This window comes from Chiloscyllium plagiosum, unplaced genomic scaffold, assembly GCF_037043375.1.
Source record: "Chiloscyllium plagiosum isolate Xiang-an unplaced genomic scaffold, Cpla_swu_hap1 HiC_scaffold_12, whole genome shotgun sequence".
Taxonomy (NCBI): Eukaryota; Metazoa; Chordata; class Chondrichthyes; order Orectolobiformes; family Hemiscylliidae; genus Chiloscyllium; species Chiloscyllium plagiosum.
In genome coordinates, this window is record NW_028270150.1 from 85,219,819 (window position 1) to 85,236,518 (window position 16,700).

Consider the following 16,700-nt stretch of genomic DNA (forward strand, 5'->3'; position numbering starts at 1 on the left):
TAGAAAGGGAGGCAAGAGAGGAGGGGGAGTGGCATTTTTGATAAGGGATAGCATTACAGCTGTGCTGAGGGAGGATATTTCTGGAAACACATCCTGGGAAGTTATTTGGATGGAACTGAGAAATAAGAAAGGGATGATCACCTTATTGGGATTGTATTATAGACCCCCCAAAAGTCAGAGGGAAATTGAGAAACAAACTTGTAAGGAGATCTCAGCTATCTGTAAGAATAATAGGGTGGTTATAGTAGGGGATTTTAACTTTCCAAACATCGACTGGGACTGCCATAGTGTTAAGGGTTTAGATGGAGAGGAATTTCTTAAGTATGTAATAGACAATTTTCTGATTCAGTACGTGGATGTACCTACAAGAGAAGGTGCAAAACTTGACCTACTCTTGGGAAATAAGGCAGGGCAGATGACTGAGGTGTCAGTGGGGGAGCACTTTGGGGCCAGCGACCATAATTCTATTCGTTTTAAAATTGTGATGGAAAAGAATAGACCCGATCTAAAAGTTGAAGTTCTAAATTGGAGGAAGGCTAATTTTGACGGTATTAGGCAAGAACTTTCAAAAGCTGATTGGAGGCAGATGTTCGCAGGTAAAGGGACGGCTGGAAATGGGAAGCCTTCAGAAATGAGATAACAAGAATCCAGAGAAAGGTTATTCCTGTCAGGGTGAAAGGGAAGGCTGGTAGCTATAGGGAAAGCTGGATGACTAAAGAAATTGAGGGTTTGGTTAAGAAAAAGAAGGAAGCATATGTCAGGTATAGACAGGATAGATCGAGTGAATCCTTCGAAGAGTATAAACAAAGTAGGAGTATACTTAAGAGGGAAATCAGGACGGTAAAACAGGGACATGACATAGCTTTGGCAAACAGAATGAAGGAGAATCCAAAGGGTTTTTACAAATATATTAAGGACAAAAGGGTAACTAGGGAGAGAATAGGGCCCCTCAAAGATCAGCAAGGTGGCCTTTGTGTGGAGCCACAAAGAATGGGGGAAATACTAAATGAATATTTTGTATCAGTATTTACTGTGGAAAAGGATATGGAAGATATAGACTGTAGGGAAATAGATGGTGACATCTTGCAAAATGCCCATATTACAGAGGAGGAAGTGCTGGATGTCTTGCAACGGTTAAAGGTGGATAAATCTCCAGGACCTGAGCAGGTGTACCCGAGAACTCTGTGGGAAGCTAGAGAAGTGATTGCTGGGTCTCTTGCTGAGATATTTGTATCATCAATAGTCACTGGTGAGGTGCCGGAAGACTGGAGGTTGGCAAACGTGGTGCCACTGTTTAAGAAGGGCGGTAAAGACAAGCCAGGGAACTATAGACCAGTGAGCCTGACATCGGTGGTGAGCAAGTTGTTGGAGGGAATCCTGAGGGACAGGATGTACATGTATTTGGAAAGGCCAGGACTGATTCGGGATAGTCAACATGGCTTTGTGTGTGGGAAATCAAGTCTCACAAACTTGATTGAGTTTTTTGAAGAAGTAACAAAGAAGATTGATGAGGGCAGAGCAGTAGATGTGATCTATATGGACTTCAGTAAGGCATTCGACAAGGTTCCCCATGGGAGACTGATTAGCAAGGTTAGATCTCATGGAATATAGGGAGAACTAGCCATTTAGATACAGAACTGGCTCAAAGGTAGAAGACAGAGGGTGATGATGGAGGATTATCTTTCAGACTGGAGGCCTGTGACCAGTGGAGTGCCACAAGGATCGGTGCTGGGCCCTCTACTTTTTGTCATTTACATAAATAATTTGGATGCGAGCATAAGAGGTACAGTTAGTAAGTTTGCAGATGAGACCAAAATTGGTGGTGTAGTGGACAGTGAAGAGGGTTACCTCAGGTTACAACAGGATCTGGACCAGATGTGCCAATGGGCTGAGAGGTGGCAGATGGAGTTTAATTCAGATAAATGAGAGGTGCTGCATTTTGGGAAAGCAAATGTTAGCAGGACCTATACACTTAATGGTAAGGTCCTAGGGAGTGTTGCTGAACAAAGAGACCTTGGAGTGCAGGTTCATAGCTCCTTGAAAGTGGAGTCGCAGGTAGATAGGATAGTGAAGAAAGCGTTTGGTATGCTTTCCTTTACTGGTCAGAGTATTGAGTACAGGAGTTGGGAAATCATGTTGCGGCTGTACAGGACATTGGTTAGGCCACTGTTGGAATATTGTGTGCAATTCTGGTCTCCTTCCTATCGGAAAGATGTTGTGAAACTTGAAAGGGTTCAGAAAAGATTTACAAGGATGTTGCCAGGGTTGGAGGATCTGAGCTACAGGGAGAGGCTGAACAGGCTGTGGCTGTTTTCTCTGGAGCGTCGGAGGCTGAGGGGTGACCTTATAGAGGTTTACAAAATTATGAGGGGCATGGATAGGATAAATAGACAAAGTCTTTTCCCTGGGGTCTGGGAGTTCAGTACTAGAGGGCATAGGTTTAGGATGAGAGGAAAAGAGACCTAAGAGGCAACTTTTTCACGCAGAGGGTGGTACGTGTATGGAATGAGCTGCCACAGGAAGTGGTGGAGGCTGGTACAATTGCAACATTTGAGAGGCATTTGGATGGATATATGAATAGGAAAGGTTTGGAGGGTTATGGGCTGGGTTCTGGCAGATGGGACTAGATTGTGTTGGGGTATTTGGTCGGCATGGATGGGTTGGACCGAAGGGTCTGTTTCCATGCTGTACATCTCTATGACTCTAATTCCTGTGGTGGCAGTGGAAAGTGCCAGGAGGGAAGGGTGGGTTGTTGGGGGAGGCGTAGACCTGACCAGGTGGTCATGAAGGACCCCACCACCAGGGATATATTTCCCTCCCCACCGCTTTCCGTAAAGACAGTTCCTTCCGTGACCACCTGGTCAGGTCCACGACCCCAACAACCTACCCTCCCCTCCTGTCCATAACAGGAGTCAGTCATTTCACCTGGCAGAACCATCTGACTACTATTCAAGGAGAGCCCAGCCGTATTTCAATTCCATTTGCCAAACTTTTCCCACGTGCTTTGTCGCAAAGGTCAATTCCATCTGAAATGAACCGAGGCCTCTTTGAGAAGTAGTGTTTTGCACACCTTTGATGAACCTCACCCTCTTGTGTCGCCTCCTGCACTGGTAACTAAAGATCAAGCACTTTCATCCATTCCCGCTACCCCACCCCCAGCCCGCAGCTTCCCTCTGACCTCCAGCTCCAATGACCATTTCAAGCCATTGTGAATACTCGCAGGCAGTTAATCCAAATTCAACTGTCAACTGACATCGCCCACAGAGATTAGAAACATGATCCAAGGCTGCTTGCTTCGCTCCTTACCTATGGGTCACAGTGATCTGCATATTTTGGGAAGGTCAGATAAATCAAGGGTGTAGGTTCCTTGAAAGTGGAGTTGCAGGTAGATAGGATAGTGAAGGAGGTGTTTGGTATGCTTTCCTTTATTGGTCTGAGCAGTGAATATAGGAGTTGAGAGACATGGGAGTCGACTCGCCAACTCAGTAGTCGACTTGGCAACTTTAAGGGCATTGAAATGGTCACTGGATAAACATGTGGATGAAAATGGAACAGCGTAGGTTAAATGGGCTTCAGACTGGTTTCACAGGTTAGTGCAATACAGAGGGCCAAAGGGCCTGTACTGCGCTGTAATGTTCTATGTTACATTGCGGCTATACATGGCATTGGTTAGGCCACATTTAGAATATTGTATGCAATTCTGTTCTTCCTCCTATAGGAAGGATGTTGTGAAACTTGGAAGGGTTCAGACAAGATTTACAAGGATGTTGGCAGGAGTTGGAGAGCTTGAGCTATATGGAGAGACTGAGTAGACTGGGGTTGTTTTCCCTGGATCATCAAAGGCTGAGGGGTGGCCTAATAGAGTTTATAAAATCATGATGGGGTGTGGATAGGGTGAATAGACAACGTCTTTTCCGTGGGATGGGGGAATCCAGAACTAGAGAGCATAGGTTTAGGGTGAGAGGGGAAACATTTAAGAAGGGACAACACTTTTACACAGAGGATGGTATGTGTATGGAATGAGCTGTCAGAGGAAATGGTGGAGGCTGGTACAGTTACATCATTTAAAAGTCATCTGGATGGGTATATGAGTAGGAAGGATTTGGAGGGTTATGGAGAAAGTGAGGACTACAGATGATGGAGATAAGAGTCAAGAATGTGGTGCTGGAAAAGCACAGCCGGTCAGGCAGTATCAGAGGAGCAGGAGAATCAATGTTTTGGACCTTACTCCTGATGAAGGGCTTATGCCCGAAACATTGATTCTCCTGCTCCTCGGAGTGTGCCTGACCTGCTGTGCTTTTCCAGCACCACACTCTCGACTTAGTGGGATATGGGCCAAGTGCTGGCAAATGGGACTAGATTTATTTAGGATATCTGGTCGGCATGGAAGAGTTGGACTGAAGGGTCTGTTTCCATGTTGTACATCTCTGTGACTGAAGCCTAGACTTCAATGGGCTTTCTAGATCAGTGATAACTCATACTTAATAAAGCATCCAAGATCGGAAACATGACCGTGATTTCAGAGCCAAGCCTGCAGCAGTGCAGATTACAAAACTATTGGGCTCCAAGCAGGCTTCGGAAGTTGGAAGAAGTAACAATGATTTGGCAAAGGTTGCTAGTCATCCAGGTATGATCTCAACGCTTCACAGAAGCTTGGGGAAGGGGTGGGGAATTCGTTGACTGTCCCTGAAAGAACGAAGACATGTTTCGTGGGACTTTGTTGACACGCGGAGCAGTGTGCAGAATTTCCCTGGGAATACTGAAGCCATAGGACAGTTGGTTAGTTACATTCGACCAATGGGAGTTCAGGCTGGTTGGGCCTGGTCCAGCCCCTGGCGTAACAGGGGACACAGATCGTCAAGAGACACCCACTGCTCTTTGGTTTTACTTTGACCTGCTTCGAAGCTTGGATGGGAATCTCTGGCAGCTGGGAGGCTGCACCAACGGATGACTGGGTAAAGGAGAACAGGGCAGGTTTAGGACGAATGTTGACGATGGATAGAAAGACGGCAGCACAAAGTCAGTCGACAAGGAATTCAAACCCGGCGAGAGTGAGGCACCTACGCGGTGTGATAGCGCGAGTGCCACGACGGACACAGTCCGCTGGACGACAGCTGCATCCTGGCAGGTTCTGGCTGGTCGTCTGTGAACTTCGTCGAATGCCACGAGTGAGGCCTACCCGCAGGCTCATTACTCCTGAAAGAGAGGGAGGGAACGCATTAACATGGGAACAGAGAGAGGGTTCAATCGAGGTCTTTTCAAGTCTCTCGCACTGCAACGTGTTCAGTGCAAAAGCTGTCCGGAGCATGTGACCACCTACGGTTCAAAGGAACGGCAGAGCCATGATCTGATTTGCTAGCCCGCAGTCAAGTAGGCCTGTCCTAATCCAAAGCCCACAGAGTGGACACCAACAGTGCCCCTACGTCAGGGCCCTGACAATCCATTTCATTCCCCGTTACCTGACAGGCAGGGTATTTCCAAAATTTCTACCCCTTAATTCCCGTAACTCCGACACAGACTCTTGAGAACATTCAACTGCTGACTGGAACTAAAGCTCCCAAGTTATCCTCCATAAAATGCAAGTGAGGCCCTCCCTCAAGTGAGATGACTAGCTCCGACAATAAAAATTCTCGTTGCCTTTTATTTGAAAGTGACGGCAAATCACTTTGGCTGCAGGTGTCAATTTTCACCTGACACTGTTTAAACCTTGTAAGAGCGAGCCATTGAGAACAGGGAAGAAGATTGGGCACCTTGAGGGGCCTGGACACACCAAGTGGGTCGCCTTTGATCTGCAAGAGTAATGTGCAATAGGTGCACTTCACCTCTAATGATGGGTCATTAACAGTGAACTGGGAAAGGGAAAACTGCTTTAGGCTGTCCAGAAATATTGCGAGATCATTTTCCCTCAGATTAGCCCTTTCACTTGACTATTAGCTGACAAGCAGTCTCAGTTTGTCGTCTCACCTTACATTCACCTGGAATTACTGACTCCTCTTTTCCAATCACTAAGGTTATTGATTTGCTCTCAAAAGCCCACATATTGTGCCCAGAATTATTATTTTTTAAGAAAACGCCACCGGTCTTGCTCAACAAGCACTCCCCCTTTCAAGCAAAGGGGACTTTGTAATAAAGCCAGCTCCAGCCTCGAAGATCAAACAAACCCAGGTGAATGGGAGAAGTAAAAAAACTCATTGGAGAGATGAAGGGTGATCATATTTCTGAAGATCATTAAGCTCCATTCATGGACGGTGCCTGTTTAATCAGGGGAGCACCTTCGCTGGTGTGTGCCTGTATTAGGGCCACCTAGTGAGGACCTGAAAGTTCCTTCGTGGAACATTCCTGTACCTCACACCAACATAGCGCGTACCTACAAGGACCTTTCTAGATGGTTCTTCTTTGTGCTATAAAGGAGGCTACTCATTTCCTTGAAACTGGAGCAGACCATGTTGCACCTTGATTGTGCCCCATTTTGGAAGGGAAGGTCAGGTGGTAGCTGTGCCAAGGGAAGACCAAGGAGATAGCAGGATTTGCAAGCAAGGTTTGGAAGCAGTAGATCATAGCTGATCGGTATCAACTCCACTTTACACGCCAAAACCCATCAATCTCTGGTTTGGAATTGTCAACTAACCCCAAGTCAACCAGCTTTCTCCTTGAGGGGTGGAGAATCGAGCGAGAGAAGAGATTCACAATTGCTGCTCAATATCGTTCCTGAATGGTCTCACCTTAATCTTAAGGGTATGTGTCTTTGTGGGGGATTATCTCACCGGATAGCAGATGCATGGATCTCTGTCGCTGGCCTCTGGATAACAGATAAATGATCTACGCAAATAAATATCTCATTTTGGCAGAAGCGCAGCCCACTCTTTCAGCACCTTGCAAAGAGCTCAATTTACCAACTCCCGTCCCCCTCAGAGTCTGGCAGGATCCAGTTGGAGGAGGGGGTTGGAAATGGAAATGTGAGACCCCTCCCTGGAATGTATCATCACCCATTCTCCTGTGAGCAAGGAACACAACATTCAAAACACTTATAGAGATCCAAGGGTAAAACCTCCATGGTTTGTTTCTTGACGCTTATCACACGTAGATTCTATTAAGACAGCATTTAACCAACCCTGATATATACTGCTTAACACTCGGGTCTGTTGTGCAATTGTAGACGAGCAACACACAGGTCAGGAGTTCAAATCCCTCCATTGGCAAGCAGAGAAAGGAATTAATGTAATACAATGATTTGACATGGCAGGTGGAACAGGTTTGGGAGTAAATCACGATGGTAGATTTAGGCCTGTTGAAGCCATGGGCTTTATCATGCCTCATTTCTCAGACTGTTGGAGACTAATTGATAAAGTTGGATGATGGCCATTAGTCAACAACTCCAGTCTCAGTATAAACATGGGGCCACCAGAATGGTACAGGGTGAAAAGGGAGCTGGGCTCTGGGTCTATTCTCATCTAGCAATTCCTGGGTTGCTATTCTGCACTGAAAGCACATTAACTGTGAAAGCTGCAGGCTGCCGCTAAAATTCATGTTGCCGGGTGAAAGGAAACGTGGCCGGCATGGTCGACTGTTGATGGCCTTAGGCGACTGAGGACAGATAGTTAACGGCTGCTTTCCCAACAAGAAACAGTCTAATAAAGTGCCCACAAGAATGGAATGCCGGGTAAATGGTTGGCAACTCCACTCTTTATTGATAAGCCTAACCTACAATATCTTCTACTTTCCTTAATTAGACCATTCTCCAACATGTTGTACTCAGGATAAACTTGGCTGCTTCACACCAGTAACGGGAAGAGAGGAACAAAACTGTATTCTGGCAACAAAGGGTCACGTATAACACACACACACACACCCCACAACACAACGTTGCCAACGTGAATTTTCTTTTAAACAAAAATGAAGGAATGACGTTGAAATATTTAAAGATTGGGGTCTCCGTTCTGCAGTTGGTTGGTAAGGGGGCGGAGGGCAGGCATGAAGGGGGTTGAGGGGTAAGGCGAGCTGTTACCTCATGGAATCTCTCAAGATCTTTGTCAGAAAGCTCCTCGCCACTTCAGCCTCAGTCTCAAGAGGAATTTTCTGCGCTACAATATCCACCATGTTTCCCCTTCCTGAGTGAGCCAAAGAATGAAAGGAAGACATTCAGCAAAGCAGAGATTGAGAGGCAGGAGGAGATGGAAAGCACACATGCTCACTTCCTGAAGACTTGGCCACAAAGCTGCCTGCCCAGTGGAAGAAGGACCAAGGTGTTGACATGATACTGAAAGCTGACTGCCAAATATATCTTTCCAAGGAACACAACCACACAGTCTAGGCACATACGAGTCATTCATATATTGCAGGGCCTATCACTCATATCTGTTCATCACACTGCTACAGATGGAATTCCAATTGTACCAGGAACCTGTTTTTCAATATTAGCTTTCTCCCTCTTTCAAACGCAGAGTTAGTACCCAGTCATCATGGAGGGGCACCTGCAAATGACTTAACTTAGCAAACCGCACAGCCCCCTAATTCTTTGTGTCCCCAGCACAGTTTAAAGTAAGGCCACCCCGAGTACGTTGTAGACAATCCCAATCAATGCTGACTCGTCGACCCTCACATAGGAAACAGCAGAGCCTTCACCCCAAGCCACAGGCAGCCTCAGGATCGCAACGTTGGAGGTTCAAGTCCCACTTCAGCACAAAATCCTGGCGGACTCACCCAGTGCACCTTGGAAGGAGATGCACTGTCTGAAATGAGACATTAAAGCTCGTCCTGCCTGTCAAGGAGGTTCACTGGGCTGCTTCCAGAGTTGAGAGGGTTGACTTATGAGGAGAGACGGATTGTGTTATTGGAATTTAGAAGAATGAGGGAGGATCTTATAGATACATACACAACTATGAAGGGAATCGATAAGACAGAAACAGGGAGCTTGTTTCCACTGGTGGGTGAAACTAGAACTCGGGGGCATAGCCTCAAAATAAGGGGGAGCAGAATTAGGACTGAGTTGAGGAGGAAATTCTTCACCCGAAAGTTTATGAATCTGTGCAATTCCCTGCCCAGTGAAGCAGTTGAGGCTACCTCGTTGAATGTCTTTAAGGCAAAGATAGATTTTTGACTTGTAAAGGAATGAAGGGTAATGGAGAGCGGGTGGGTAAGTGGAGCTGAGGCCATGAAAAGGTCAGCCATGGTCTGATTGAATGGCCTACCCCTGCTCCTCATTCTTATGTTCGGTGTTTCTGGAAGCTTGCTGTGCACAATCCTGGCTGTTGCACTTCTGCCATTACGATTTCATTAGCGGGAAAGCTTACTCGACAATCTGAAGGACGTCCAAGGTGCTACATAAATGCAAATTCTTCCTTTGTGCCTCTAAGCTGTATGAGGGCCTTCGCTCATGGTAGCCCCTCACCCCCACACCCACCTAGTGGCTGAATGGCCCTTGGGAGATTGCTTTCTGGTGCTTGCTTGGATTTTGCTTTGGCTGGGGTCTGGGGCACCAGTGGAGATCTCAGTGGGGCACGGAGTAAAGCAAATCAACAACAGTTTGCACTTACAGAACATTTTTAATGTAGGACGCATTCCAAACAGTTTCACAGAGGTACAATCAAACAATTCAAACGTTTCTACATGCCATGTCAACACATGTTGTTGTTCCAAATTCTACTTCCTGTTACTTTTATGGTCCAGTACTGGCCTGTTCCTGTTGGACCGTTTTCTTTCTCTCTCTCTGTTCCCTTCCACACCCTTTCCCTTGGAACCTGTTTAAACCATCCTGAAGCCTGTAGCTAGTTTGGACAGATTCGATTTGGTTCTCAAAATGTCCTGAGAAGATGCTGCTTATGAGCCTGATTTCAAACGAAACACATCTCTCAGTGTCAATCATGTCACACTCCTTCCCAAATCTTGTACAGATGAATCCGATTGTCTCACGTTCCTCAAATATGGCCCACTTTGTTAAACCTTTCATCACGGGCTAACCCCCTCAGTCCAGGAACCCAATCGAGTCAGCCTTTGCAGCACAGTCTCCAGTGGATGTATAATCCTTCTTTACACACGGACAGCAATAACCTATCACACACACACCATCACAGCAAGACCCCCTCCAAATTAGTGCATTTCCTGATAAATGTGAGGTGCTGCATTTTGGGAAAGCAAATCTTAGCAGGACTTATACACTTAATGGTAAGGTCCTAGGGAGTGTTGCTGAACAAAGTGTTCATAGCTCCTTGAAAGTGGAGTCGCAGGTAGATCGGATAGTGAAGAAGGTGTTTGGTATGCTTTCTTTTATTGGTCAGAGTATTGAGTACAGGAGTTGGGAGGTCATGTTGCGGCTGTACAGGACATTGGTTAGGCCACTGTTGGAATATTGTGTGCAATTCTGGTCTCCTTCCTATTGGCAAGAGGTTGTGAAACTTGAAAGGATTCAGAAAAGATTTACATGGACGTTCCCAGGGTTGGAGGATTTGAGCTTTAGGGAGAGGCTGAACTGGCTGGGGCTGTTTTCCCTGGAGCATCAGAGGCTGATGGGTGACCTTATAGAGGTTTATAAAATTATGAGGGGCATGGATAGGGTAAATAGGCGAGTTGGGCGAGTCCAGAACTAGAGGGCATAGGGTGAGAGTGAGAGGGGAAAGATATAAAAGAGACCTAAGGGGCAACGTTTTCACACAGAGGGTGGTCTGTGTATGGAATGAGCTGCCAGAGGAGGCTGGTACAATTGCAACATTTGAGAGGCATTTGGATGGGTATATGAATAGGAAGGGTTTGGAGGGATATGGGCTGGGTGCTGGCAGGTGGGACTAGATTGGGTTGGGATATATGATCGGCATGGACGGGTTGGACCGAAGGGTCTGTTTCTGTTCTGTACATCTCTATGATTCTATGTGAGGCCTGAACCTATGACCTTCCGACAGGGAGACAAGAGAGAGCAACACACTGAGCCACAGCCACCCAGAACAAAGTGATGACCTATCAAGCAGGGTCAGTTCTGCAGCAGACCAACTCCTGATGGGCATATACAGGAGATCTGTTGAGCTCCTTTGTCTCCGGGATGTTATGTGAAGTGATGACAGGTTTCCTGGGGGTGTTAGACCAAGTGTCAACACGGACCAGCTATGCAATAAACTGATCAGCGGGAACTTGAGGTTCCTGAGCAGCTGGATTAGTAACACAGAGCCCCAGATTCAAAGGTGCTGGTCAATGCTACAAGCAGTTTGCTGCATTTGCTGCTGACAATCCACCAGGCAAGCTGTCGATACTGCGCTCGACATCATATCAGTGAGAATAGTCAACCGCTCATCAGGCACGGAGGGTCTGATTAGCTAAAACATCCAAACACATTACAATTTGTGGAGCAGACATTGCAGTAACTGACTGATTATTTATTTGGGTGGTGCAGCTCGCAGACATACTGCAGACTGTCAGGCAGAGTCACAACAATTCTTACATACAACCAATGGAATCCTTAAAGGCCAACTCTCTTAAAGGTCAGGTACACGTACAACAATCCAAATATGGGATATGCACGGATGGCCGTCAGAGATTTTCTTCAGAATTCGGCTGACTTTAGATTAGGGCCTGTTTTGATCTAATATGGCACCCAATCTGCCTCCCCGCTCACACTGGGAAGTTACGCAAACCCCAAAGTAAAAGAAACTGTGGCCACCCCCCCCCCAACACCAGCAGAGCAGGGACAGGCTTCACGTTATTGCCAAGTCTCACCAGCGCAGCCCGTTGCCTGGATACCACTTCTCTTCACCCACAGTCTTGTAGGGGCCACAGTCTTGTAGGGGCCACAGAATGCCAGAAGCTTCACTGCAGGAGCTGGCTCTCCACAGACTCCCTGCCCCTTATGGTTGGTCAGCAGTCACATTTCCGATGCAGCGTCCCTCCCTGGGAGCAGGAACATGCCAACGGATCAGCACGTCACCCATCCAGGGTTAGTCAGCCCTGGCACCACTCTGCCGTCATGGGAAAACTCAGCCCCCTGGGACTGGTCTGACTGGGGACAGGGGAATGTGCAAGTAATTTGGAAATTATCTAACACCGATTACACAGCTGTCCTCCATTCGTAGCGTCTTGAGAGATCATGGGGAGACTGTAAGATTCAGCTGTGCCTTTTCTGAGGACTCCATAGCAAATAAATAAATCGGAACTACCAGTCAGCCATGGACATACACAGCAGGGTCAACATTCACCTGCCAAATAACAACTCGACAAACCCTTGCACCCTCTTCTGGGAAGCAGGACATAAGATGCCCTCACAACCAAAGGATCTGACCTCTCACCCACCCCTCCAGCTGAAGTAGTACACGTTACATGGGACTGAAATCAAACTCAACACTCTGTCCATCATACCCTGCATATCCATAGCATAAATCTCAGCCCCAGTCAATAGGTCACTGCTGTAGAAATGTTTCAAACCCAGCTTAAGAATTCCCACTCGGATATCAGCGAGCTAGGCCACACTCATGCAGGGAAACATACTGCCTCGCAGATTGCTGAAAGAACTAATCTGGATAATCCATGAAAGACAGCTCACCATCACTGACCAAATCCACAAATCCATGGAGGTTTAATAAAATGAATCACACTGGTAAACCCTTTGCTTACGTGAAGACCAGAGTATGACTTGTTTATTGTGGGCGGTGGGTATTCCCAGCAAGGCCCGCATTTGTTGCCTGTTCCGAATTGCCCTTGACTGGAATGGCGTGCTCAGGCCAATGGAGTCACCTGTAGACTGACTGGCAAAGAATAGCAGTTAGATTTCTCTAAGGGAGATGAGTGAACCAGATGGGTTTTTACAACAATTTAGTCACTGAGACTAGATTTTAGTCCATACCCTGTTGGAAGATTCAACTGGAGCCCCTCATGCCCTTAGTTGGATAAGAAAGGCCCCTATGTTACTGCAACACAGCAGGGTAAGGGAGTTCTCCCCAGTTTCCAAGTCATAAAGACAGACTAGTTGCTTGTCTTCTCATTGTGGGATCTTTCTGTGTGCACATTGGCTGCTCGGTTTTCTACATTACAGTACACCACTGCATTGGAACTGGGGCAACTTAAGTTCATAAACATCGCTATATAGATGCATTGTCATCCTGCACAAAATCTCACTCAGTCATGACCAATGTTTCCCTGCCGACCAATTTTGGCTCCAATACTTCAAATTTAAAACTGTAATTGCAACTTTACCATGGCCAAAAGCCTCAAACCCCTCCCTGCCCCCAAAGCTCTTTGTTACTCTGACTGGGACTGTCTTCGACATCACTAGTATTTCACCTGAACGTGTCTTCGACCACTCAGATCCCACACTCTGGGGTTCTCTACCTAAACCTTGACTTGTTCAGCTTTAAATCCTTCCTGAAATGTTGTCTCTCTGGCCAAGTCATCAAGTAATCAATTAGTTTTTGGCTTGACATAATATTACCACACGCCTATGTGAAGTTCAATGGGGAAGTTCTGAACCCAAGGGTCACTCGACCCAGATGTTAACTCTGATTTCTCTCCACAGATGCTACCAGACCAACTGAGTCTCTCCAGCAACTTCTGTTGATGTTTCTGAAGTTCAACAGGAGTCATCATACATGCATCACGAAAAGCTAGCACCCCCAGTTCAGCTTGTATAGGTAGGCAAATGGCCTTCATTTCAAAGGGAATGGAGTATGAAAATAGGGACATCTTGCTAAAACTAAAAATCACACGACACCAGGTTATAGTCCAACAGGTTTACTTGGAATTACAAGCTTTTGGAGCGCCGCTCCTTTGTCGGGTAGCTAGCTCCAAAAGCTTGTATTTCCAAATAAACCTGTTGGACAATAACCTGTTGTGTGATTTTTAAACTTTGTCCACCCCAGTCCAACATCGGCAATGCCACATCATTGCTAAAACTAGAGAAGGCACTAATCTGACCACAACTGGAACACTGCACAGTTTTAGGCCCCTTAACGAAGGGAAGCTATATTGGCATCGAAGGCAATGGAAAGAAAGTTCACTAAGGCTGATACCAGGTGTGGAAGCACAGTTGAGTAGGTTGGGCCTACAGTCATTGGCTTTTAGAAGGATTTGAGGCAACTCTTGTTGAAACATGTAGGATTCTTAGGGGATTTGACAGGTTTGATGCAGAAGGGTGGTTTTCCCTTCTGGAAGAGGCTAGGACCAGAGGGCATCATCTCAGATTAAAGGAGAAAATTCTTCTCTCTACTGCACGGGGTTGTCGAGGTTGGGTTCAAGGCTGAGATAGACAGAGCTTTAAGCAGTAGGAGAATCAAGGGGAATAGGGGAAAGGCAGGAAAGTGGAGTTGGAGATTATCAGATCAGCCACAATCTCATTGAATGGTGCAGCTGACTCAACAAGCTAAATGCCTTAATGCAGCTTCTCCACCTTATGGTCTTATGGGTGCATTAAAGACAATGGGTAGATACAGCTGATTGCTGTTGATAAATGGCAAAGGGATTTGGAATCAAAGTTAAGTGATGGAATCCATTTCCTGACAATCACAGAACTTGATTACTGTTGTGAATAGGCTTTCTAACGATCCCACTGGAGCACTTAGAGGGAAACCGGAATATCGGTCGTAGCAGCTTTGGTTAGCACTGATCCTCAGAGCTGAAAGGCAGGGACTTCAGTACATAAACTGGGCTGGCACTGCAACTGAGGGAGTGCTGCATTGTCACACAGTGCAGATTTTTAAACAAGGTGTTAAATCAAAGATGCCTCGACTCCGTCAGATAAATGTAGAAGATCTCCTGAGCACTGTTGGAAGAACTGCTCCCTTCACACATTCACAGCTTATGGGAGCAACCCATGCAGACATGGGGAGAACGTGCAAACTCCACACAGACAGGAATCGAACCCAGGTCCCTGGCGCTGTGAGGCAGCGGTGCGAACTATCTCTTCAGCTAAGCATATGGCTGCTGCCATTCCAAATATCTCCTTCATTGATTTGAGTTTGTAATTTTCCCATCACTCCTCTGTGAAGTGCCAAAGGACAATTTTCTCAGTTAAAGGCACTACATAAATGCAAATTGTTGCAGTTAAAAGTGTGCTTCTGGCCATTTTGAATTTGGAAAAGTTCAGGCTGGGCCCTGAAGATGAATATTTGTCTCTATATCACTCATCAATGTGGAAATTTGTCTTTAAAATGGAAGTTCCCAGTTTAATAAAGGGAGACCAAAGGCAATCTCTATTTCAATGCCTTTAATCCTTAGAAAGGGTCACCTGAGTCAGGGTGTTACCATGGCAATGTACTGGGCTCCAATGCATTTGAGTGAGGTCCATTATCTTGCCCATAGCTATCTTCCAATGATGTGAAGAAAGCACAAAGCACGAGACGGGATGAAACTAATAATCGCTTTAGCAAAACATGTCCATCTCTTGAACTTCTTCAGCCTAATATTCCCAGGAGAAACCTCCAGCCCTTTCCTCAAATCTCTCAGCCCCAGCTGCTCTCCCACTTGGCACTGCTCAAGGTCAAGTTAGGCAATTTTGCCGAACGCCCAGAAACATTAGACATCCTTCAACCAGCACCTGAGGGATAGGTAAGTGGCCATGAACTCATTGCTGTTATTGGACTCTTGTTGTGTACAAACGGATTGTCAAAACTACATCATGATTCCACACCATCTGAATGCAAATTCTTTCTTTTATTACAGAAATAGTGTCATAGAGATGTACAGCACGGAAACAGACCCTTCGGTCCAACCCATCCATGCCGACCAGATATCCCAATCCAATCTAGTCCGACCTGCCAGCACCCAGCCCATATCCCTCCAAACCCTTCCTATTCATATGCCCATCCAGATGCCTTTTAAATGTTGCAATTATACCAGCATCCACCACTTCCTCTGGCAGCTCATTCCATACACGTACCACCCTCTGCATGAAAAAGTTGCCCCTTAGGTCTCTTTTATATCTTTCCCCTCTCACCCTAAACCTATGCCCTCTACTTCTGGACTAGAGGGAAAAGACCTTGTCTATTTACCCTATCCATGCTCATGATTTTATAAACATCTATAAGGTCACCCCTCAGCCTTCGATGCTCCAGGGAAAACAGCCCCAGCCTCTCCCTTTAGCTCAAATCCTCCAACCCTGGCAATATCCTTGTAAATCTTTTCTGAACCCTTTCAAGTTTCATAACATCCTTCTGATAGGAAGGAGACCAGAACTCACGCAATATTCCAAAGTGGCCTCACCAATGTCCTGTACAGCCACAACATTTCCTCCCAACTCCTGTACTCAATACTCTGACCAATAAAGGAAAGCATACCAAATGCTTTCTTCACTATCCCATCTACCTGCGACTCCACTTTCAAGGAGCTATGAACCTGCACTCCAAGGTCTCGTTGTTCAGCAACGCTCCCTAGGATCTTACCATTAAGTGTATAAGTCCTGCTCAGATTTGCTTTCCCAAAATGCAGCATCTTGCATTTATCTAAAGTAAATGACATCTGCCACTCCTCAGCCCATTGGCTCATCTGATCAAGATCCCGCTGTAATCTGAGGTAACCTTCTTCGCTGTCCATTACACCTCCAAGTTTGGTGTCATCAACAAACTTACTAACTGTACCTCTTATGCTCACATCCAAATCATTTATATAAATGACAAAAAGTAGTGGACCCAGCACCGATCCTTGTGGCACTCCACTGGTCACAGGCCTCCAATCTGAAAAACAACCCTCCACCACCATCCTTTGAGCCAGTTCTGTATCCAAATTGCTAGTTC

General features: G+C 46.2%; 1 protein-coding gene across 1 annotated transcript in view; it reads right to left on the reverse strand.

The window, feature by feature from the left end:
• Positions 1 to 16,700, reverse strand: part of shroom2a (shroom family member 2a) — a 222,708-nt gene that overhangs the window by 48,416 nt on the left and 157,592 nt on the right. Inside the window, exon 3 of the mRNA XM_043700441.2 lies at positions 5,065 to 5,196. Coding sequence (XP_043556376.2) covers positions 5,065 to 5,196 — 132 coding nt within the window. The remainder of the gene's footprint in view (positions 1 to 5,064; positions 5,197 to 16,700) is intronic.